Source organism: Chiloscyllium plagiosum, unplaced genomic scaffold (genome assembly GCF_037043375.1).
Source record: "Chiloscyllium plagiosum isolate Xiang-an unplaced genomic scaffold, Cpla_swu_hap1 HiC_scaffold_4, whole genome shotgun sequence".
Taxonomy (NCBI): Eukaryota; Metazoa; Chordata; class Chondrichthyes; order Orectolobiformes; family Hemiscylliidae; genus Chiloscyllium; species Chiloscyllium plagiosum.
This window is the reverse complement of record NW_028270142.1, coordinates 12,779,537-12,805,534: the sequence shown is the minus strand read 5'-3', so window position 1 is coordinate 12,805,534 and position 25,998 is coordinate 12,779,537. Positions and strand designations below refer to the sequence as shown.

Genomic DNA, 25,998 nt, shown 5'->3' with positions numbered 1-25,998 from the left:
GATTTCCCTCTCTGTACTTATGCATTCCTCCACCAGCATAGACATGCACAATTCAGCTTGACTGCCAAGACAAATTGTTGGGTTGCCACGGGGTGAAGCACACAAAGTGAGCAGGAATAGGTGTGGGAGATTGGTATAGCAGCGGAGAGTCCCTACAGAGCACAGGACTCTTCAAGCTCTACCTAGCTGGATGCAAATGTTAAACCTTCTTAATCATTTTGGAAGAGCACTATTGTATGGCAGCAACAGAAATATGTGCAGTGCTGTCAATCTTTACACAGGTACTATCCATGAATACAGAGAGAAGTCAATCTTTACCATTAGTGCTACAATGTCTCAGGCCTATGTGATGATGTTTAGATAAAAGTAAAGAGTGGCTAATTGTAGGAAGCACCAAATGTGACTGGCAATGGAATACACACTAATGCTTTGCAACAGCCTACACCTTTAGACTGCCACATTACATAGAATTAAGGGAAACCTTGCCTTGGCTGTTCAGCACCTTAGTGAAGTGCAGATAAGTGCTTCCCAACTCTAGGCTAGTAGGGAGCATGTCAGAGCATTAGAGTGAACACGGAGAAAGGGTATATGGAAATGAGGGACCTACTCCAACCACAAACTCCTGGAAGACTTGGCTAACATAGGATGAAGTCCCCATGGCAGCTCCATAGGTATCTCGCACAGATAAGCAAGATGATGATCTCTCAGCTGCTGTGAACTAGTTGAACTGATGGTATGGAATGCTAAATGCTCAGTTAAATACTCCCAAGTGATGAGTGTACAGATGGGCAATCTTTAACTCTCTGGGGCAGTGGGAATCTAAGTAAAGCAGTATATCTGAAGGTTCTCTCATGGTGACAGGTTTCAGTGGTGAAGTGCATATACGTACTGGGGTTGGTAAAGACATAATCCATTACCAGTGAGGTGCACCTAAGGCCATATGGGCATGAAGAGGTTCACAGATATTACAAGCTGATCCCTGGAAGAGGCAGGTAGTGAATAAATTAAGGCTGTGGTGATTGTCCACACCACTGACAACGCATGACTACCTGGTCCTCTTGAAAAGGGACTTTCTTCAGAAGGGTAAAAATACCCATCAAGAAGGTCTGAGCCTTCTATGGCAATGGGGAATCCATCATAATAAGCTAAACCTTGCTATTTTGGGTTTTAGCTTCCAATGAGGTGGAGCCCTGTGCTCATCCCCTTCCCATGGGATGACAGTAACAAAGAAGGATGCTGTTGGTGCAGCTCTTGCTACACATTTGCCCAAAAGACCCAAGGTCCTATCTGCTGTGACAGCTGACAGTTGGGAAGTGCAAACCGAAGGCAAAACGTTTCAAGGTGGCAAAAATTGCTTAAACTGAAAACCATTTCCAAAATAGTGAAACTGTAGTCTCGTAAGTAAAAAAAACTCTTCCACAAGGAAGAAAGCAAATCAACACGATACTTAAAGTTTTTCCCACCAGTTAACCGTTCAACCCATCAAGGCATACGGAGTTAATGTCAGAATTGCAACTGCAATTAACATATTTAAATATCAGACTTGCTTGTCCCACAGATATTCCCAAATGCTCAAAGATCCATTTGAGATAAAGATAGAAGTGACCATGTTTCTGCCAACTTCTTGACACTGGTGATTCCCCATGTTTTAATCCAATGCCCATTAAAAAAAATACTATCACCTTGGCATATTAAAATTCTTCCCCTGGTTCAAAATGGGAAACAGTTAACCAGTGCAGCTCTGCAAAATGAGTGTTGTACTTTGTATTGCTGTTACAAAATATATGGCAGTACTTAACATTTCCTCATCTTCAATTACAGGATTCAATTAAAGTTGAATTTCTCTTGCACAATTCAACTTAAACTACAGCTTATTCAAATTACAGGGACTTTCCTTATTTCAATCTATCCCAGGAAACAAAAACTAAATCTCAAAGTTTCCCCATCCTTGCAATACATTTGCAGGAAATAATTTCAGAAACGAAGTACAATCCCTTACAGTAAATAGTGAAACAGGAAAGCATCCGGTAGAATAGGAACATGCCTATGCGTGTTTTTTTTAAACAATGCATTGTTCATGCATCCACGCATTTCCAGTTGTCAATTAATTATTTGACCAGCTGAACACTGATTGTATTTAAGATTGTCATTTAAATATTGAAAACTTTTCAAGTGACATATCATGGATTCTGGCCTGAGCAGAAAGACTTCACATTTCCTGAAAAAAAATGTAATTGAAAACCAACATTTCTCTCGATACATTAGTTTCAAGACAAATAAGCAAGATATTATACACCAGTTATCAATGGAACTGCCAGGAGGAACTTGAGAAATTTAGGAAACATATTTTTGAATACTCTTCAGCACATGTATTTATTTAGATCATAAACTCCCTCCAATATTTTTTAAATTCCTCTTTTATAACATTAAGTTCACTGTTACAGAGTAGCTTTATTTGCCAAACTCAAAACTAACACAGGTCAAATGATGGTCACTAGTTTGAGTTGTGAAAGTTTCAGAGCTGCTGATGAAAATCAATTCAAAAACTGACTAGTTAGTACTCTTTTGAAGAAGATCATAGTCATTCAGTTTACATTTTCAGAAGATAAACTCAAAAACCAGATTAGTAATCATGCTGAAATATGTATCAGATCTAAAGAAAGAGGTTAATTGCATACATATCTTACATGGTCGGAAAAGTAGTAAAGTTCTAGGGGAGTCAAGATTTATGATATTTAAATCCAAAGTCTATTCAAATACAGACATTTCATGAAAGTAGTACCAATGTAATGCCATTGTGGCAGTGATCTCTTAGCAACTGAATGACTCTGCTGAATATCTCAGACTTCAACAGTCTTTATATAGCAAGGATTGCTCAGATGCAGACAGAATTATAGTTTAACAAGTATCACACACATCATAGTGGATCGTTACACCCATAAGTTAGTCAATTGCCACCTGGTGAGAAAATTGCCAAGTAACTGCAGCTGAAGTTAGAAAACATCTTTTAAAATAGTGATTAAATTCATATTTATATTTTTAGAATTACAGCACAATTATTCACAATTGTAGTCAATTACTATATAATTTCAAAAGTACAAGCAAGATTTAGTGATTCACACTTGCACTTACAGCAAGTGTGATGCAATGTTTGCAGAATGGTCACCTGATATACATGCCCAAATGCTGTCAATGGAACTGGAAATCAAGTAGGAGAGTATGATGGGTAACTGATCTGCAACTATTATCCTGCTGCCCACTCCGAAAGTATTGGCAGTCATGTCTTTTATTAAGTTGCATTTTGTGCTACATCCCATAAATGATAAAAATGGACTGCAGAATTTTTTTAAAAGAACGTTAAATGGTATCCTGATGACAACATTAGGTCATAAGAAATGCTCATGTGACCTGGAAATGCTCTTAGCATTAGCTGCTAAGAAGTAAAGGTAAATAAAAAGGGAACTGCAGTGGTATGGAGTTTGTCTGCTGGTTTCTGTTTGGAAGTTCATAAGACTTTCAAATCATTTAAAAAGAAAACAAACAAGGTATGGAACAGTTGCTTCATCATATTGACTATAAAACAACCCTAAGGATCTAGAACTGACCTCTGAGGAACAGGAGAACAACTCAAGATGGTGCACTGTCCCATCCTTGCTCTGGATCTAGCTCAGATTAGATTCTGACTTGGCAGCCAGTTTGTGCACTTCAGCTAAAACAGCAGCAGATACTGAGGAAGGTGTTGCATACTTGGAGGACCAGCTGTCAGAGGCTGATATTCCAGACCTCAAACTCTTAGAGGAATGTGGGAGACCAGGATGATGCCACGTACCAGACAGATACTAAGCCTCTGGAGTCATCGATAACATGGCAAATGCTGGATGTGAATACAGTTGTGCCTGACTGCAATTTGCTACACAGATCACTTGCCTGAATGGAAGCTTACACAAGAAAGTTCACAGCCACCATAACTTCTGGCACTACCAACACTAAATGGCAACCCATGCAGTTTGAATTTTTGTCACTAATCAATATCACTGACACCACTAATAACCTGTCTGACACTGGCATTCATTCAAATATAGGTAGTTAGTGATCAGGGCTTCCTCTAGTATGACTTGGAGGTGCCAGTGTTGGACAAAGTTAAAAATCTCACAACACCAGGCTATAGTCCAACAGGTTTATTTGGAAGCACTAGCTTTTGGAGCACCGCTCCTTCATCAGGTGGTTGTGGAGGTTAAGATCATACCTCACAGAATTTATAGCCAAAGGAGTCCAGCGTCATGGAGATGTGATACTGTAAACACCTTAGATTAAAACTTTCATCTAACTTCCCAACAAACCCTTCACTCTCTTGGCTCCTTACCCCACTCCTGGCGCTCAGGTTTCCCCTCCATCTCCCCAAACCACATTCTCACAGCGTTCCTACCCCAACACCACCATCATCCCAGTTCTCACAGCTTTGGGATTATGGTAATTTTTAAGTCTCAAGATTACAGTGGGGTCACAACAGGAAAAGATTTGGAAAGTTTTGTCTACTTCTCTCAGGGTAGTATCTTCCCCTGGCACATCTGTCTACTGTCCCTTCAATGCTCTTCTGGCTCTTCATCATCACGGCACTTGTATTGCTGGTAATGATGGCCAATATGTCCTCTTTTTCCTTCCCTTCTTAAGTGGAGAAGCTTCCCAATGAGTGGAGTGTTCCTATGGCTTTGCACACTGCAGAGAACACAGAAATTGTCTTTCCTTTTTTCAATCATTCTTCGAAGTGAATCTCTCCATCCCTTGAATTCATTTCAGCAAAATTGACTAATAGTTTGACACTAAGCAACTTCATAATGTTCCCTGCGGACAGGCAGGTTAAATCAGGGACAGCTATGTGACCAAGTACCTCAACTAATTGATGATTAGCATTGAATGACAGCAGGTTTATGACTCTCAAACTCTATCAAACCCAAGTGGAGATTGATTTAAATCACACACATTCCATAACAGATTACTGGAGCATAAGCAAAAGCTGGAAAAGCTTCTGACTTTTACCATTCTTTGATCTGTAGCTAATGAGGCCAATAATGGTATCAGACATCATTACTCTGACAGCAACTACATTGATGCATTGCTGCAGCTTTCTGCTCTAAATATTTTTGCATCATACCACATGGACTATTTATCCAAATGAACAATCATGGTGCCTCATTTAGATTGATATTTCTACAAGTTATAGAATCAGAGGAAACAGACCCTTTGGTCCAACTTATCCATGCCAACAAAGTTTCCCAAACTAAACTACGCCCACTCGCCTGTGTTTGGTCCATTTCGGTCTAAACCATTCATATTCATGTTCCTGTCCAAATGTTTTTTTAAATGTTGTAAGTGTACCTGCATCCACCACTTCCTCTAGCAGTTCATTCCACACACAAACCACCCTCGTGTGAAAATGTTCCCCATCAGGTTCCTTTTAAATCTTTCTCCTCTCACCTTAAACATATGCCACCTAGTTTTGAACTCAACCACCCTAGGGAAAAGACCTTTACCTTATCTATGCCCAAGATTTTATAATCCTCTACAAGGTCATCCTCAACCTCCTACGCTCCAGTGAAAGAAGTCCCATCCTATCCTTGTAATTCAAATCCTCCATTCCCAGCAACATCCTGGTAAATCTTTTCTGAACCCTGTTCAGTCTAATAGTATCCTTCCTATACAGGGCAACCAGAATTGCACACACACTAGTTTAACCTTCTTGGTAATCAGATTATGAGCACTTATTTTCACAAGAAGAAAACTCCACATTATGACATTTAATATGTCCCACTTATGTGAACTAGTTGGGTAACAATTCACAACCAATGAGCTACATTTATATTAAAAATCTATACAATTTTCTTCGCCTTATGAGTTATCAGCAATTCCTGAAGCAATGTGATTGATGTTCCTGCATCCTCAAGGCATTTTTCAATCATTGCTTTCATAATTATTTGTGTAATAAAAGGGGAAGCAATCCCTTTATTAAAAGAACTTCTCACTCAAAATTTGTTAATTTAGTGTATTTGTTTTAATCTCTAAATGAAAAGAATAAACGTTATAATTAGTGCCTAATGTTAATTAAAAAAAAGATTCCTTTCACTTCTATGGTATCTCATTGACACTGGGTTATATGTTGATCCCAGGACTTCCATATCATTAATAAACATTGTAAACTTTCAACTTAAATTCTATAGCAAAAACACAGCAAGCAAGCTATTCCAATTCCTTCCCTCAGGTTGCCTAAGAATTTTAAAAATTGTAAAAGTAGAAAATGAATCTTAAGAAAAGGAAGCAAACCTAAGATATAATCAAATTCCAAAGTCATTTTACAGTCTACAACAAGCCTGCAAGTTCAGCTTACTTACAATTGAACGTGTATGTCCTCAATATAAATAATTTCAATTTATTCAATTCTTACAAGAAATTGGTCACTTTCCACTCTCAGAATTGTGCCAACAGTTCAGTAAATTATAATAATGAATTACAACAAATTTGGAAATACACAAAAAGTCACAAATAATAAGTCAAAATGTAGCTATAAACTTTCACAGCATCCCAACAAATTTATACAATAAGCAAGTGAGGTATACAAACCGGAGAGTCCCAAATTCAATTCCGACTTTGCACTGCTGTTAGTCATCTCAGTGGAGTTCATCACAAAAGCCCTACAGTGTGGAAGCAGATCATTTGGCCATACTGACCCTCTGAAGAGCATTCCACCCAAACTCTCACCATCCCTGTAACCCTGCATTTTCATGGCTAATTCACCTAGCCTGCACAATCCTAGATACAATGGGCAATTTAGCAAAGCCAATCCAGCTAACCTATACATCTTTGGAGGAAAGAGCTGAAAATGTGTTGCTGGAAAAGCGCAGCAGGTCAGGCAGCATCAAAGGAGCAGGAGAATCGACATTTCGGGCATGAGCCCTTCTTCAGGAAACCCTGTGGGAGGAAACCCAAGCACCCAGAGGAAATCCATGCAGACAAGAGAGAGAATGTCTGTGTGGGCTTTGCACAGACATCTGAGACAAGAATCAAACCCTTCCCTGGTATCGTAAAGCAGCAGTGCTAACCACCGAGCCACTACGCCAAGATGGTCAGCCACAGTGCCACAAGGGAGCATAAAATCAACTAAGGTCCCAGATTGAATAAAAATAGGATTGGGTGTGAGTGCCTTTGAATACCCAACATTCAGGAACACATAAAATTCATAGTAGGAAACAATACAGCAAAACTACCAATCACTATTCAATCGGAAAAAAACGAAAGGACAGAAAAATCCCATTAAAAGCTCTATTTCCACCTCTCTTATGCTCACCAAGAAGCCTCTGTGCTGCTCAAGTGTAACCCAATGCTTTCAAACCAGCACCTCTCACAGCTTGACAGGTCTGGAAACGGTGATGTGGTCGAATCAAATTTCAGAAGAGATGTTCTAAAGACGAGTCTTACTAAACTCGAAACGTAACACTCTTTCTCTACCCATAGATGCTGTCAGAACGGTGTTTCTACAGAATTATCTGGTTCTATTTCAGATCTCTTGCATCAGTAGCAGCTTGCTCTTATTCCAAGAAAAGGCTTTATGGTTAGCATTGTTTTTGAAAATTGATTGCACCGTTACTATGGCATAACAGACAGCGTTTCAGTAAAACTCAGTACATTTTCGGGTATTGGCACTTCCATTCGACATACATCAAATCTTGTATACCTGTATATTTTAACAGCATATCAGAATACGTCCGGATCAAACACATATTCCACGTTCAGAAAACCAAACAGGTCGACACAACCCGATCAATTGGATTGAAGCACGTTATATAACCCTTGATGGTTACATAGCTTAATTTTTGCCAGATTTGAGTCACATACGGTGAAAGGTTATTGCTTCACAGAACCCTGGACGAATTCCAATCATTTCTCATTTGCAATTACCGCAAGGTTCTGCTGCGTCCTAGAAATCGTCACGGGACTCGACACAGTAGTCAGAGCAGGCAGCTTTTGAAAGGCAGAGAGACGTATGATGGGGGTTAAATATTTAGAAAAGGTGCACATTTGATTGCAAGCAAATGAAACACTTCAAAGGGAGCGATACATAACTGTTGGTACTTGCACAGACCCGGACCTTAGAGCAGCTTGGCGCTTTGATCAACAGGGCCTAACAGTCCTCGGTGTTGCCGCGAAGAGGCGGCCCTGCGCTGCCTCACCTGAGCTGAGGCCGCCGGTGACGTAACTGAGCGGTGAGCGGTTGGCCGCGCGCGAGGCGAAGAATAAACCGCCGCAAGTCCGGGGCAGCGCGAGCGTCATTTTCTGGGCCCTTCGGTTACTGGAAAGGACGAAGGAAGGAAGGAAGGGTAAACAGTTGTGTAAGAGCATCGGGAGGGGGAGCGGGCTCGGGTGACACCTGGTCAGGCCTTTGCTGAGCTCCCCTTCTCCTTTTGAAAGTGAACTAACAGCACGTATACAAAAACAAAAGCAGCCTCTCGGATATTTTCCTCATCGATCTGTGCAGCGGTGGTATTACATACCTCTGGAGCGGATGGGACTTGAACCCCAGTCTCCTGGCTCAAGGATAAGGCCGCAATCACTGTGCCACAAGAGTCAATACCCTTCTTGTCATTCACCCCATGGACCAGGAGCAGGCAGGTGGGACGAGTTAAATTTAGGATTATGGTCAGCATGGACAAGTTGGACCACCTCTGTGCTGTGTGACTCTATGACTCAATTTTAGGTATATTTCATTAACCTGTCAAAATATGGAACCAAACTGGAACACTACTGAATTATATTTATTTCTTCAGCACAAATGATTGCGGGGGTCTTTCGTACTTTTAGTGGCTAAGCACTTTTTCTTAACCTTTTCACTTACTGAAAATGGAAAATTAATTATGTTCCCCAAGTATTTTTTATTTTCTAGCTATTAATTAATAAGCTGATTGTATATTAGATTCCCTACAGTGTGGAAACAGGCCCTTTGGTCCAACTCCAAAGAGTAACCCACCCAGATTCATTTCCCTCATGAGTGATGCACCTAACACTATGGGCAATGTAACATGGCCAATCCACCTGAACTGCACATCTTTGGACTGTGGGAGGAAACCCACGTAGACACAGGGAGAATGTGCAAACTCGGCACAGACAGTCGCCCGATGCCAGAATCGAACCTGAGGCCCTGGTGCTGTGAGGTAGCAGTGCTAAGCACTTGCGGAGCGTTTCAGAGAAACACCCGGACCAACCAACCCAACCACCCTGTGGCTCAACACTTCAACTCCCCCTCCCACTCCACCAAGGATATGCAGGTCTTTGGGCTCCTCCATCGCCAGACCACAATAACACGACGGTTGGAGGAAGAGCGCCTCATCTTCCGCCTAGGAACCCTCCAACCACAAGGGATGAACTCGGATTTCACCAGTTTCCTCATTTCCCCTCCCCCCACCATATCTCAGTCAAATCCATCGAACTCAGCACTGCCTTCCTAACCTGCAATCTTCTTCCTGACCTCTCCGCTCCCACCCCAGTCTGACCTATCACCCTCACCTTGACCTCTTTCTACCTATCGCATTTCCGACGCCCCTCCCCCAAGTCCCTCCTCCCTACCTTTTATCTTAGCCTGCTGGACACACTTTCCTCATTCCTGAAGAAGGGCCTATGCCCGAAACGTCGATTCTCCTGTTCCCTGGATGCTGCCTGACCTGCTGCGCTTTTCCCGCAGCACATTTTCAGTGCTAAGCACTGAGCCAACATGCTGCCCCTTTGTTTGTGATATGTCAATATCACTGACCAGGCTAAAATTTGTTGCCTATCCTTCCCTGCCCTTGATTGACTGTGATGTGGGGGTGTTGGTGTTGGACTGGGGTGGATAAAGTCAGAAGTTACATGATTCTCTCCGCCTATAAATTTGTGCCTGTACATTTCCCTCCACTTCAACTGACAAAGGAGCAGCGCTCTGAAAGCTTGTGATTTCAAATAGACCTGTTGGACAATAACCTGATGTTGTGTGATAGAGTGGCTTACCCAGTCATTTCAGTGGATGAAATCAGTGAACCACATTGCTGTGGATCAGGAGTCTCTTGTTGGCCAGAACAAGAATTGTGACTGATTTCTTTCCCAAATGACATGAATGATTCAGATCAGTTTTTATGACAATTGAGACTCGTCTAGTTCTAGAATTAATTTAATTATTCAGATTTAAATTTTATCAACTACCATGGTGAAATTTGAGTCAGTTTCCCCAGCGCATAAGCAGACTCTGGACTATTTCGACTGCACAGTGGCTCAGTGATTAGCACTGCTGCTTCACTATGCCAGAGACCCAGGTTCAATTCTATCTTCAGGTGACTGTCCATGTGAAGTTTGCACGTTCTCCTACTATGTGTGTTTTTTGCTAGGTGCTCTGGTTTCCTTCCAGAGACCGAAGATATGCAAATTTGGAGGATTGGCCATGCTAAGTTACCCATAGTGTTTAGGGATGTATAGATTAGGTGTGTTAGCCATGCAAGGTGTAGGTGCATGGGTCTTGGTAGGATGCTGTTTGGAGGGTCAGTATGACTTGTTGGGCCAAATGATCCGTTTCCACCTTGTAGGGGATTCTATGGAGTATAAAATTGCCTTTCACTTGGGTTGTAATAGCTCAGGATGCCCAACTAGAAATGAACATAATTTATTGTTGAACATAAAATAGGGCTACTACTCATGGTGTAATAGGTTCCCAACCTGAGATAGACTCTACGTTTTCTACATTATACCCAGAGGTGCTGCCATACACAACTAAGTGACTGTCCTGCCACCAAAATCACCTTGACTTTTTTTGTGTTTTTTAAAAACTACTAACCACCACCAGCAAACGCAACTGTGTACCCAATTAAATATCAACATGCAAAACCCAATAAGGGCAACGTAAAGCTTCAAAGGTGAAGGGGAGGTAGGGAAAGAGGGAAAGGGCTAAATCAAAATGGAATTGGAAGATGAGATAATGCACTGTATGTCACCACAACTGGGTCTGCTTTTTTGTTTGAGGAATCTGAGTCAGAAATTTAGTTTTAACTTGACAACAGAAGAATCTTTTATTTCATTCACAAGATAAGGTTGTCACTGGGTGAAAAGCATTTATTATCCATCCCTAGGGGGCAGTTAAGAGTCAACTGCATTACTATGGGTTTGAAATCACATGTAGGCCAGACCTTCCTTTTCGAAAGAACATAAGTGAACTAAATGGGTTTGGATCTGCTTTTTAAGAAATATATACATTTTTTTCTAATCAACTTGTTCAGAGATGTTATTACACACCTCTGAGTAGGTGGGACTTGAACTCAGGCCTCTGAGTTCAAGGGTTCGGGACGCTATCGCTGTGCCACAAAAGGGACCTTGGGTCTGCTTTTTTTAAAAAAGTAACCTTTTTTTCTAATCAGCCTGTTCAGAGATATTATTGCACATCAATGGAGTCAGTGGAACTTGAACCTTCCCAGACCAGAATAAATACACTACCATTGTGCCACAAGTGGGTTAAAGGGCTCAGATGATGAGTTCCAGCTGGTTAGGCCATTGCTTGTTGCCAAAGAAACTCATACTCAAGGGATGTAAGTTCATGATTCCCCATGGGCCTTGTAGAGGTTATGACAAGGGGTTGGCTGATTTCCTAGTATAAAAGACAAATATAGCATAGGTTACCTCAGTATTTGATTTTTTTAAAGTAATTTTGATCTCTGTCTACACAAGGACTCCACTTCCCAGTAAGTAAATTGACATTATAAGGGTGATGTTGTGGAACAGGAAATTAAGTGTCAGGAAGAATCAGTGAGGGACAGTGGCTGCAAAACAGAGGGTTGGCAGCAAGACAAGGGATTAGGGAACAGGCGAAGTACTCAACTAGAAGGTCAATGAGATTAAAGGTTCACAATAGTTAGGAAGGTAAGAAAGCAAGATGTGAGGAAAGTATAAAGTATTAGAACAAAATGACCATATTTCTTTTAGATTTTTTAAATTTTACAAGTTATTTAATTTACCAATTAGGAATTTTGCACTGTCAGTACTTTACTCATAGGGTATAATGTTTTAATGCAAGTAATATACTCTGGATGCTAGTAATCTGACATAATAATTGAAAATGCTGCAGAAATTCATCAGGTCTGGCAGCATCTGTGGAGAGAGAAACTGTGTTAAGGTTTTGAGTCTAATATGACTCTTCAGCACTACTTAGAAATTTTTAAGACTTGTTTGCAGCTAAACAAGTTCTAACAACTGAACCACAGATTTAGCATTGGTTTTAATAGGAAAATATGATTCAATGAAAGTTGTTTCACTTGAAATCACGATGTTCACTATATTATGAAATAGTGCCATCTAGTTTTAAGAACCAGTATTTCATTAAGAGTCTCGTGCCAGCAGAGATGGGATTTGTGCATGAGACCCTGTATAATCCCATTTTAACACATTCTGAAGGACTTGTCTGAGAAATTGATTTTTCCACTGGGCAATTCCTCTATGTCTAGAATACTTCAAAAGTCTGCATTTAAATCGTAAAAAAATCCTCAGGAAAAGTTGAACTATTCTAACTCCCATGGACTATTGTCTAACTCCCATGTAACAATTAAGCTGATCCATATATACCTTCCCCAGCCCCCTTATAATCCTGACCCAAAACCCCTCTCAGAACCTGAAAACCCGCCAACTCAGGCACTGGACCTGATGCTTACCCTCCACTAGACATAACCAAACTGCCCCCACTGATCTGGATAGGGCCCGCAGTAACTTGATACAGCTTGACAGACCCTCCCCAGTTGGCCTAGCCCAACACAAACCCTCCCACCACACCCACAACATCAGCTCAATTTCTTCCACTTGGTCTAAACATTACATCACTTGCCTGGTACCCTGACCCTTTCCATCCTCCCCACTTGTCATCCAACCCACCTGGCGCCTAATTGGCATCCTACTAACCAATAATATAACACAATTTTTCTGGCATTCTACCCCTGGCATGTATCTGCTCCCTAGCTGGCACCTGGCCCAGCTAGAACCCTTCTTACCTAGAAGCCTACCCACTTGGTACCCTACCCATAAGGCAGCCTATTCCCGTACTCATGTAGCACAAACACCTACCTTATGCATTTGCAGTTTGACAACAGCGTCAAAGTGGCTGTCGGAATGTTTAAATGTCAGAATATGATTGCTGACTGCTGTGAAAAAATGGTTATGGTTTCCCTTCCTCTAGTTATGTGCTACAAAAGAACTGTCAGAATAATAATACAGCTTTTGTATTTCTGAAGGAACCCTGCATGGAATCTCCTCTCAGACATGCGGAGCTCCCTTCGTTTGTGAAACAGAAGGACCTGAGTTAGATTATCTTGGAAAATCAAGCCCAAATCTGGTAGTGCAGTTTCCTTCCCGCTCTTGTATTATGTGGAGGTGATGGTGTTGGACTGGGGTAGACAAAAGTCAAAATCTGAATAATTGGCTCCAGAATTTTCAAATTCATTACACCATATTTGTTAATTTTTATTTTTTAATTGATGCTCAAGTGGTTGCAGATAATTTTTGGATAGATTGTCACAGTGTTGTTTTGACAGAAAATCTTTGTTCCATAACCTCATGCAGTCAAATAACACTGTTTATGTGTTTTTCACTTGATGTCACTTTTGAAATGGGGGAAACACAGCAACTATTTTCTTTATATTCTTTCTACAATTAATAAATAATTCTTACTTTGACATTTTTAGTTTACAGTTACATTAAAATTAACTCATATCTGCCCCAGACATCATGATTACTCTTAGTCATCAATCTGTTAATTACTTCTAATTCACTTTCAGAGTAATCCTCTCCTGAGAGTCCTGGCTTTGAGACTATGTCATAGAGTCATAGAAATGTACAGCATGGAAACAGACCCTTCGGTCCAACCCGTCCATGCCGATCAGATATCCTAACCCAATCTAGTCCCACCTGCCAGCACCCAGCCCATATCCCTCCAAACCCTTCCTATTCATATACCCATCCAAATGCCTCGAAAATGTTGCAATTGTACCAGCCTCCACCACTTCCTCTGGCAGCTCATTCCATACACGTATCACCCTCTGCGTGAAAAAGTTGCCCCTTAGGTCTCTTTTATATCTTTCCCCTCACCCTAAACCTATGCTGTCTAGTTCTGGACTCCCGACCCCAGGGAAAAGACTTTGCCTACTTACCCTATCCATGCCCCTCATAATTTTGTAAACCTCTATAAGGTCACCCCTCAGCCTCCGACGCTCCAGGAAAACAGCTCCAGCCTGGTCAGCCTTTCCCTATAGCTCAAATCTTCCAACCTGGCAACATCCTTGTAAATCTTTTCTGAACCCTTTCAAGTTTCACAACATCTTTCCGATAGGAAGGAGACCAGAATGTGTGTCAGACTGGCCACTTCCTCACCTAATTGGCATTGTGATGATGATCTGATACTATTTTTAGTGATGTGTTTGAAGGATAAATGTTGGCCAGGCCCCCTGGATAATTCCCTTTCTCTGATGTGAAATTGTTCCATGGGATCCATTACATATATCTCTGATGGAATCATTTAGTGTCCTATCCAAAATAGTCACTTCCAAAAGTGCAGCTGGAGTATTAGTCTAGATTCTTGTGCTCAAACATTTGGAGTGGGACTAAAATCTCTGAAGGCAAAATCGCTACCAAAGGAGCCATATTTGACTCATGACGTTTTTTCAATCATTCACAGGATGAGGGCATCACTGGTTAGGCCAGCATTTATTGTCCATTCCTCCTTACCCTTGAGCGAGCTGCCTTCTTGAATTACTACAGGCCACATGCTGTAGGTAGACTCACAATGCCACTAGGAAGGGAATTCCAAGATTTTAATTCAGTGCCAGTAAAGGAACAACATATATTTCTCAAGTCAGGATGATGATTGGTTTAGAGAGGAACTTGCAGAAGTTCCTATGTATCTGCTGCTCTTGTCCTTCTGGATGGAAGAGGTCATGAGTTTGGAAAATGCGTTCTAAGGATCTTTGAATTTCTGCAGTGCATCTTGTAGGTAGTACACGCTGCTGCTACTGAGTTTCCATGGCGAAGGGACTGGATGCTTGTGGATGTGGTGCCAATATGTGGGCTGCTTTGTTCTGGAGTGTGAAACATGCGAACAGCAAGGGTATCAGGACCTGCTGTAAACAATAATGTACATGAACGTACCTTGAACAAGTTTTCACTCTTTGCTTGTGAAAAAGTACCCACATTCCATTCAGTAGTTCATTAGGCTTATTGGCACCACATCAACAAGCATCTAGTTGCTCCACCATGAACACTCAGTAGCGGCAGTATGTATAATTGCATGCACCAATTAGTATATGGTTAATGGCAGATACAAATACATGTCTTTTCAGTACAGTTCACTATACGTCACTCTTCTGTTTCAGTTGTTCATGATCACTCCATTTTGAACGTATTCCCCCATAAGATAAACTGAATAGAAATCATCTATTTTCCAGATGGTTTTCTATCATCTATTACCTTCTTGGCCATTGTGGCATAGATCATGATGTATTTTATAACCCTTGCAATTCTTGACATTGTCAGTTACATAGCCAATGAAAATATATTAATTGGGCCAAGGTTTGCCATTGATAAAGAAGGAAATTGGAAGTGTCTCAACTGGTTTATCAACATATAGTACACTGTGATCAGTCTAACATTAGCACGCTCGAAGTCCTGACATCTCAGGAGAAGTGTGCAAAAAGTGAACAGAGAAGAAAAGGAATTGACAAATCAATGAACACAAGACCTCTGGGGGGTGGGAGAAGAGATAAATGAATTTTAGTTCAACTTCAAACTGAAAATATCAATGCAAGAGTTATTTATTAACTGTAAAATTAATGTAAAAATTCTAATACACTGAATCACTAAATCCTATATTATTCATGTTGCAGGTTCAGAACTCCATGTTATACATTGTCTCAAGTATAAGGGAATTTTGCCTGTACTGCCTGATATCCGACTGTTTTCTGACTCAAATCTACAATGCCTATGCTTCACTCTGAACATTGTGATAGCTAAGTATAGTCTGAGTTAAATACAAGGTCAAGAACTGGCCTAATTCTTCCTGTTGTTGCAGCATAGAACCTTTATGCAACAGGATTTTTCCAGGACCAAGGATCAGATAACCAAATCTGCTATCCATTCCTACAGAAAGCAAATAATTGAGTACTTGCCAAAAAAACAACTTTGCAACCTTCCTAATGTAACACAAACACTACTCAGATAATGGTTAGCATTTTATTTATTGGAAGGCACTTCGTAGTTCCAGTGATTTATAGATGGAATTTCAGCCATAAAAATGTTGGCCAGAATGATAATATTGGGTTTTTTTCAGGAGGTTCTTACATTGCGTTCATACTGCAGTAATCCTGGGCCTTCATTGTTTGAGCTGAAAAATGTGTTGCTGGAAAAGCACAGCAGGTCAGGCAACATCCAAGGAGCAGGAGAATCGACGTTTCGGGCATAAGCCCTTATGCCTGAAACATTGATTCTCCTGCTCCTTGGATGCTGCCTGACCGCTGCGCTTTTCCAGCAATACATTTTTCAGCTCTGATCTCCAGCATCTGCAGTCCTCACTTTCCCTTCATTGTTTGAGTCTTTTATTGCAAATGGGTCCTAAACCTTGTGTTGTTGAAAAGGAAACCTATTTCTCTGTTATTATGCCTCCTGAAGAGATTGAGAAGCATGAAATTCTCTGTGCCATAATTAGCATGGAGCAGGAAGAAGCAGTAAGTTTAAAAGAATGATAGTACATAACTTGATACTTTCATAGGTGCCCATGAATTGATCCCTAAAGACAGTATTGACCTGCACTGGCACTTTTGGATAATGGGTATTTTTACCCCTAAAAAGAGCCATCTACCCCATCCTACAATAGTATTTCTAAATCTCCATGTGTATGGAGCAGTTTTCACTGTTGTGCCTGAGCTCCACATTTGCTGATTACTTCTGATGTTTCTTAATACAGGGAAGCCCCATCCGCCCGTTCCCACTCTTTAAATCCTGTTGCATACCTAAATTCAGTGACTGGAAACCAGCTTATAGGCCCCATTCCTTGTTTGAGTTGCCAGCTGTAATGTATTCTTGGTGATTTCCTCACCTAACTTGCCTCACCATTGAGCCATTCATCCTCCAGTATAACCATCCTTTTGACATATTACCTCGTGAAGCCTATTAGAAGGAAAATGACTCATTGCCCAATTAGATTATGCTTGAGGCAAGCCTGGAAAAAAGGGAAAAAAAAAGAAAAAAAAAATAACCAGGAGATTCACACAGCATCACACTTTAAAAGAAAATAGATTATGCTTGACTGTCAGCCAGCCTTTCTTTCCCATTTTCTAAATTTCTATATGTGATAAAATGTTCAAAGAAACAATGAACCTGTGAGTTTTCTCCAGGATTGCACACAGCATTGCCCTGGAGATTTGATCTCAATTTTTCAGGTCCTCCAGGCCAATCCTGAAGAGGATTGGTGGGGAATTGGCAACCCAACAGTCCTGGTAGATACAAGCCTCAACAAAGAGAGAAGCAGTCAATGATCCATGCACTGGTGAAGGGGTGCCCTTGCTACAATGCAGTTCCAATATGTTGAGGATCATCAACTGGGGACAAATATAGCACTTCAAATACTTTCCTTTTCCAACTTTTTAGGTGGGGAATATAATTTTCTGTCTGATTTAATTCGATTTAGATGGAACAGTGCTGACATTTGGTAACTGTTCCAATGGTTTGTGCAACAATATATTGTTAATAGCAAGCAAGTATCAGGTCTGTCTTTAAATATGTATCGCATTGACAGGCGAAATGATTTGATGCCAGGGAGTTCAGCCAGTCAATTCAGACTGGCGGCTGTTTCCGTGGCTTGGAGCCAAGCGCTCACATTCCTTTGGGCGGTGTTAGAATGGCGTTGGAGCCACGCTAGGGCTGGCCGTTCTGGCTGACTGGAGAGAGATTGGGAGTGATCTTTCTCATATTTTCTCTGGCATCATTGGAAACAAGTCGCAGCTAATTATCATATGGACAATCTCACTCTATCTCAGCCTCCGACACAGGACTACCATTCTGAACGCCTATGGTTCATATAAAGGACAATTTCTCAGACTTGAATTTAATCTCTTGCGAGTAAAGATAAAGTCTGGCAAAGTTCTTTCTCCCGGAGCCGCTTTTGCGAAGATTAAGGGACTCCATACATTTTTTAAAGGGGTATTATATTTGAAACGGCTTTCTATTTGGATAGAAGCCACCCTGAGTGTCGCCTCTGCAATATTGGCAGCAGAAGCCACTTGCTGTGCTTTATGACGATGGGGAGTTCACCGGTGAGTTTGGTTCTCTTGGCCGGATTGCTTTGGTTTTCGGACATCGCTGAAGCGGGATGCTCTGAATCTCAGAAATGCTGCAACGGCAGGGACCATAGATGTAGCAGCATTGGTTGGACTATGAACCGTGTTTACGGGACCTGCTACTGCGACCAAGCCTGTAGAAGCACTGGTGACTGCTGTTACGATTACATCGAGACATGTCCAGGTAAAGGAGAGCTCGGCATGCCACAATCAAAGTGAATTTTATGTGTTCCTCCGAATACAGTCAGTTTGGATGTAGGTCATCGCGATAGTTCGTTCTCTAATGTAGTAAAGAATGGGCTGAAATAGCCAGAAATGTTTTGGTTTCACGATTACGTTTTTAATTTATTGTAAAATAAATCAGCATGAAAAATAATTTGCAAACTCGCAAAAGTTGTTTTTTATGCTACATCTCAAGTTAAGCGTGTTACTGGATTCATGCTGATTTATTTTATTGTAAAATAAATCAGCATGAAAAATTAATTTGCAAACTCGCAAAAGTATTTTTTTAATCAGTGGAAGTATATTGTCCATTTCGAATAGATCCAAATCGAAGTACTGTACAAGCTAAATACTGGAGATGTAGATCTGAACCAGAGTGGTGGAGAAACACGGCAGGTCCGGTAGCGTTTGTGGAGAGAGAAACAGGGTTAATATTTCGAGTCCAATATAACTTTGCACCTCTCTAATGTATCATCTGTCGAATTCTATCGATGCTACGGAATTTTTGCATTTAAAAAACTTTATTTCTCTCAATGTCTAAACTGTTTCTATATTTTAAAATTTTGATTTGTAAAAAACAGTACCATTTGTAATGCCATGCATAATAGCTTTTAAACAGATATGTGGAGCAACTGCCTTAAAATGGCAGTCAACTGAAAATTAAAACGCGGGCTTAAGTCTATGTTTTTAAAAATGTGACCGTTTGTATAGTACTGCATCAATTAAAATCATATTTATCACTAGAAGGTGTGAAAATTGGTGTTAAATATTACTCAAAATGGCCGTGGTCGTAATATTAGCGATATAATCCGTTAATAAAATTGGGAGTTGCAATTATTGAATAATACAATAACTGGAAAATCATTTCCTTCCAATAACCTCTTTACCTGGAAAGAGAGGATTCATTCTGACTGCATGTCATCACCCTCTTCTGGTTATTAGTTTCACTGATTTATTCGAATCAAAACCATTTAGAAGATGTGGGAAAACTTTACCATGTAGAAGATGGTGGGGATCTGGAACTCACTGCCTGTGGAGATAGTAGAGACAGAAATCCTTATAACAACATTTAAGAAGTATTTAGATATGCATTTACAACACTAAGGTTACAGGCCAAGATCTGGAAAATGGGAGTGGTTGTTTTTGACTAGCATGGATGTAATTGGCTGAAGGGCCTTTTTCCATGCTGTAGATCTCTATAACTCTAAATGCCCATTTTATTAGGCTGATATTAACACTTCAATAGCCCTGCAAGACCCTTACCACTGAATGATGGATATGAAGGGGTATAAATCCAGTGTCAAGTTTTGATTTGATTATGAAGGAAATACCATGACACTCCTTGGAGGGATTAATGCATATCCATGTTGGTTTGAAGCCAAATGGTGTGTAACTCATTTGAAGTGAGGACTATGGCCTTGTAAGAATCTTTCTGGGCAGATCGTATAAAGAGGGTTCATTTTATGTATTGGAGACAATCAGGGCTACAGTTTAAAATAAATTTTAATATCACATTATAGTTACAATCATACCAGAAACTGGTATACCTAGTTAGCGTTATGAAAATTAAAATAATAATCCTTGATATATTTAAGTGATGGTCAGTATAATCCAGCTGAAAATAAGTATTAATAGCAAAATTGACAATAGGTTTATCAAAAAACTAAGGTCCTGAATAAGCATGCTCAGTGAATAGTCCTGTGAATAATCAGAAAACATTAAAAATAACTTTAAAAAGTTAAACTGAGCCATTTAATATTTTCATGAATGTACACTAGCCAATTTCTTAATAAATTAAATGGATCCTGAGATGTGGAAACATTTTCACCGTGCTAAATGTGCCTGCATGCCTAGGAAAATGAGTGCAATTTGAAGAGCTTGCCTTAGCCAGAACAATTGACCTAATCTCTCAACATTGATTGATCTCTGCTGAGGCTATTTCCACCTCCAGACCAATATTTATAGGCAGGGCCTGAGGATCGCAAGGGGTTGTGATATAAAATTACCAAGAATGCTTCAATTGTACGGAGGTTTGGAATGTGATGCCACATATGCTTTTGTGAGGAAAAGAAGGATTAATGGTCCCTTTAAGAACCGGGATTCTTTAGGATCAGATTTATGGTAAGGCACCTGGCTTGCAGAAAATTATCATATGACCGGGTTGTCTAGGAGATAAACAACAGAGGAAAGAAAGTTATTTATGGGGGATGTATCCTGTATTTAAGCAGTTTCAGGGCCTAAAAGAAGCTGGAATTAAAAAAATTTAAAAAGAAGGATTCCATCGAAATCTGGTGTATTGACTGAAAGCTGTTAACTGAAGGTTAGTAGTGATCCAAATCTTCTTTTGTAGAACTCAAGTTGGAAGGTGCATGTCAGGACTCTGCAGAAGTCTTCACACACTTGCATGAGCTGAAAGAGCCTGGGAAGTTTAAAGTTCAGAAGGGCTGATTACCATTGTCCTGGACCCTCCACCAATGACCCAGACTCTGAGTTCAGCATCAGAGACTTGGGTCAGATATGAATAACTTGTCTAGATAATTACTCTGCAAATATTATGTTGGTTAATAACTGGTGTAACATTTGGATTTGCCAGTGTAACTGAACTATTACCCATAACTGACCCCTAGTAAACAACTCCTTTGATCTGATAAGACTCTCTGCCCCAGCACCAATCATTCCCCTCCAACCCAACCCAACTAACCCTCCCTTCTTGCTGACCTGATCAACATCCAAGACAACCCAACCTGACTGTTTCCCACAGTCACTCCACCAACCCAATTCCGTCCCAACCGGACTCAACTCTCTCACCCTTCAGCACCTCTACAACCTAATCTAATGAATACTCTTAACCCAACACACACTCCCATCACCAACCCAACTAGTTCCCTGATTGAGAGACAGTGAGGTCTACGGATGCTGGAGATCAGAGTTGAGAGTGTGTTGCTGGAAAAGCACAGCAGGTCAGCCAGCACCCGAAGAACAGGAAAATCAACATTTTGGGCTTCAGCCCGAAACGTCGATTTTACTACTTCCCTGATTGGATGACTCTGTCCCCACACCATCCAACTACCATTCAACACAATTCTTTCTCCCAGCATCATACCTCTGGTCAACCAGACCTAACTCAGCTACCTATTATCTCACTCTCCAAGTCAATCATCCACTTACCAATCTAATCACTGATCCCACAGACCCACTCAGTCATCCACCAAGCTACTTGTTCACCCACCAACTTGCTCACATGTGCAATCCTGTTAAGAAATAACAGGAAATACATATTTACAGAGCTAATTTTATGAGGTACCTATCTGGTGGTGTACATCTCTTCCTCCAAACTCCAGTGATATAAAGTTCTTCACAAATTTGCTCTTGCTTAACCAAGCCTTTTCTTTGACTGACTTACACTGTAAGCATTTTCACAATCAGTTCATGAGAAGTCTCAGTCATAATGCTTGTAGTTTAGAATCATAAAATTCCTATAGTGTGGAAACACGCCATTTGGAAACAAGTCCACACTGACCCTCTGAAGAGTATCCCACCCAGACCCATTCTCCTACCCTATTAGTCTACATTTACTTCAAGTAATGCACCTAACCTACACATCCCTGAACATTATGAGCAATTTAGCACAGCCAATTCACCTACCATGCACATGTTTGGACTATGGAAGGAAACCGGAGCACCTGGCGGAAACCCAAACAGACACAGGGAAGATGTGCAAACTCCACACAGACGGTTGACCGAGGCTGGAATTGAACCTGGATCCCTGAGGCAGCAGTACTAACCACTGAATCACTGTGCTGCCCCAGAGTTCTTAAACAACTACAATAAAAGGGATGAAGGCTCCCTGATTTAACCAGCTCACACAAATAAGGCAGCCAAAAAGGCTGATGCCAGCGAAACTGACTGGGACATGTAGGTGAAAGGGCTGTTCTCAAAAGGTTCAGATGAAGATGAGTTAGGTAGAAAGGGATGGTTATTGGAAGCATTGGAAGGATCCTGGGGAATGGAAGGAGGAAACTGGGTTTCATATATGATAGCGATATAGTCAAAGGGGACAAGGAAGAGTCCAAGCTGCATAGGTAGGGTGTGGAAAACAGTAGGGTAATTAGGTGTGCTGGGTGGGGAAGTAGACTAAGCAGCTGAATTGAATAAGGGGTGGTATAAGTCTAAGGGTGGGAATAGGATTCTCGCAAGATAGGAATATCAAGGGAGATGGTGAACGGACACATAGGGAGACTGAAAATGAACAGAGCAGCACCAGAAGAGAGGCTAAGACCACATATTGTGATAGTGGGGGCAAAGAGGCAGGAGAAAGTATTGGAAAAAAATACAATTGGCATCTCTCTTCTGAATTGTTTCCCAAAAGATGTCTTCTCAGCAAAAGCACACTGTGATCTGTTCACAGGTGTTCCTGCACAGCATAAAGACAACTGACCGAGGGAAATTGAAACAGAAACTGAAAAAAAAACTATTGCACAAACCTTTATATAATGTGTAAATCCCCTGTGTCTTTGGAAAAGAGTTGAGAATCTGGAAGGAAGGACTTGAAGACTAGAAGGTCTTGGGAAGAAAACAGAACACCTTATCAAAGTCTCCAGACTAGTGCTTCAAATAACTCCACAAAGGCCAGTATATATCACCAAAACACCCTTTATTTACACATGAACAGTCCTTGACTTTATAATTGCCTCATTCAGAGTCACTTACCAGAGCATCAGCATCTCTGACACTCAACCTTTTTATATGTCAGCCATAATAGACTAGATTGACAGCTCCAATCAGGGAACTCATATTCTTGAGAAAGCAGGAACACTTAGTTTAGATTGTCAATATATGTTAATGCAAAGTAGCTCTTCCTCAAATCTAGCCAGGTTTTCTCAGACCTCTCTGGCTCATCTCAGAAACACTCTAGCTGCTTTTTCTCCACAGATGCTATCAGGCATGTTGAATTCCTTCAGCAATTTTGGTTTTGATACACTTTTTCTTTTTCGTTTTCTGTATGTGTGTGTAAGGATTCTAAAAAGAGTTTAGAGTTTTAACTAGTGGAGTGAAGAGATGTTTACTAGTGATTATAAATACTTATTAAGTAGTGTTTCTTGTTAAGTACAGGATCCTGGTCTATGTTTTCTGTTGATCTGATTCCATCAGACAGGTAAATTGGGAACTTTGTGCACTTTAATTAAATCATTAATTTTTGTGGCAGTCTCAGAAGTAATGGGACTTGAGGTCAGTGCACTTTCCCAAATGGGACATAATTTAGATTAGAGTAGTGCTGGAAAAGCACAGCAGGTCAGGCAGCATCCGAGGAGCAGGAAAATTGACATTTCGGGCAAAAGCCCTTCATCAGGAATGGAGGCAGGGGGCTTCAGGGTGGAGGGATAAAGAGGGGAAGGAGGGAGTGGGGTTGGGGAGAAGGTGACCTATCACCTTCATCCCCCTCCATCCACCCATTGTACTCTTTGCTATCTTCCCCCACCCTCTTCTCTGACCTATCACCTCCATCCTCACCCCCATTCACCTATTGTACTCTTTGCTACCTTCTCCCGCCCTTAACAGTTTCTCCTTCAATTTCTCCCACTTTCTCCAGACCAAAGGGGTAGCCATGGGCACCCGTATGGGCCCAGCTATGCCTGTCTCTTTGTCGACTACGTAGAACAGTCCATCTTCCATTGTTACACTGGCACCACCCCCCACCTCTTCCTCCGCTACATTGATGACTGCATCGGCGCCACCTCATGCTCCCACGAGGAGGTTGAGCAGTTCATCAACTTCACCAACACATTCCACCCTGACCTTAAATTCACCTGGACCATCTCTGACACCTCCCTCCCCTTCCTGGACCTCTCCATCTCCATTAATGATGACCGACTTGACACTGACATTTTTTACAAACCCACCGACTCCCACAGCTACCTGGATTACACCTCTTCCCTCCTGCAAAAATGCCATCCCGTATTCCCAATTCCTCCGCCTCCGCCGTATCTGCTCCCAGGAGGACCAATTCCACCTCAGAACACATCAGATGGCCTCCTTCTTTAGAGACTGCAATTTCCCTTCCCACGTGGTTGAAGATGCCCTCCAGTGCATCTCATCCACATCCCGCACCTCTGACCTCAAACCCCACCCCTCCAACTGTAACAAGGACAGAACCCTCCTGGTCCTCACTTTCTACCCTACCAACCTTCGCATAAACTGCATCATCCACCAACATTTCTGCCACCTCCAAACGGACCCCACCACCAGAGATATATCTTCCTCCCCACCCCTTTCCGCTTTCTGCAAAGACCGTTCACTCCATGACTTCCTGGTCAGTTTCATGCCCCCGCCCCCCCAACAACCCACCCTCCCATCCTGGCACCTTCCCCTGCCATCGCAGGAATTGCAAAACCTGCGCCCACACCTCCTCCCTCACCTCCATTCAAGGCCCCAAAGGAGCCTTCCAAATCCATCAAAGTTTCACCTGCACATCCACTAATGTCATTTATTGTATCCGTTGCTCCCGATGCGGTCTCCCCCACATTGGGGAGACTGGACGCTTCCTCGCTTTAGGGAACATCTCTGGGCCACCTGCACTAATCAACCCCACCACCCCATTGCCCAACATTTCAACTCCCCCTCCCATTCTGCCAAGGACATGCAGGTCCTGGGCCTCCTCCACTGCCACACCCTCACTACTCAACACCTGGAGGAAGAACGCCTCATCCTCCGTCCCGGAACATTTCAACCCCAGGGCATCAATGGGCACTTCACCAGTTTCCTCATTTCCCCTCACGCCACCTTACCCCAGTTCCAACCTTCCAGCTCAACACTATCCTCATGACTTGTCCTACTTGCCAATTTCCCTTCCCACCTATCCGTTCCACCCTCCTCTCTGACCTACCACCTTTATCCCCACCTCCATCCACCCATTGTACTCTTTGCTAGCTTCCCCCACCCTCCTCTCTGACCTATCACCTCCATCCCCATCACCACTCACCTATTGTACTCTTTGCTACCTTCCTCCACCCTCCTTTCTGACCTATCACCTCTATCCCCATCCGCCTACTGTATTCTTTGCTACCTCCTCCCCAGCTCCACACCCGCTCCCTGCCTCCATTCCTGATGAAGGGCATTTGCCCGAAACGTCAATTTCCCGGCTCCTCGGATGCTGCCTGGCCTGCTGTGCTTTTCCAGCACCACTCTAACCTAAACTTTGGTTTCCAGCATCTGCAGTCCTCACTTTTGCCAAATGGGACATAGACAGGGTGTGAATTTGGGGCATTGAAGAAGATGAACTGGTACATGTCTCCTCAGACTAGGATGCAGGTGAGTCTGATGGAGATGATAAGGGAGACAGCACTGATGATAAGCATACTGCAACAGCCAGAGTGGTTCTGAGCTGAGTCACAGAACCTGATAGTGG

The 25,998-nt window shown here is 41.7% G+C and overlaps 2 protein-coding genes across 6 annotated transcripts in view; one reads left to right on the top strand and one right to left on the bottom strand.

Moving 5' to 3' along the window:
* The window catches only part of LOC122549405 (ATP-binding cassette sub-family C member 9-like), a 142,644-nt gene extending 133,988 nt beyond the window's left edge, over positions 1 to 8,656 (bottom strand). Inside the window, exons 1-2 of one of the 4 annotated variants that reach the window (XM_043689172.2) lie at positions 8,544 to 8,656; positions 7,727 to 8,341 (exon numbers count right to left, since the gene is read on the bottom strand). The gene's annotated coding sequence lies outside the window, so the exon portion shown is untranslated. Of the gene's footprint in view, positions 1 to 7,726; positions 8,420 to 8,543 lie in introns of those variants that run through there. The other 3 variants (XM_043689176.2, XR_006311522.2, XM_043689173.2) reach the window with 3 other exon arrangements.
* A 7,824-nt stretch (positions 8,657 to 16,480) lies between these two features.
* Positions 16,481 to 25,998, top strand: part of sbspon (somatomedin B and thrombospondin type 1 domain containing) — a 32,977-nt gene continuing 23,459 nt past the window's right edge. For both annotated transcript variants that reach the window (XM_043689186.2, XM_043689187.2), the window contains exon 1: positions 16,481 to 18,555. In XM_043689186.2, the coding sequence (XP_043545121.1) occupies positions 18,327 to 18,555 (229 nt within the window). In that variant the 5' untranslated portion in view covers positions 16,481 to 18,326. The remainder of the gene's footprint in view (positions 18,556 to 25,998) is intronic.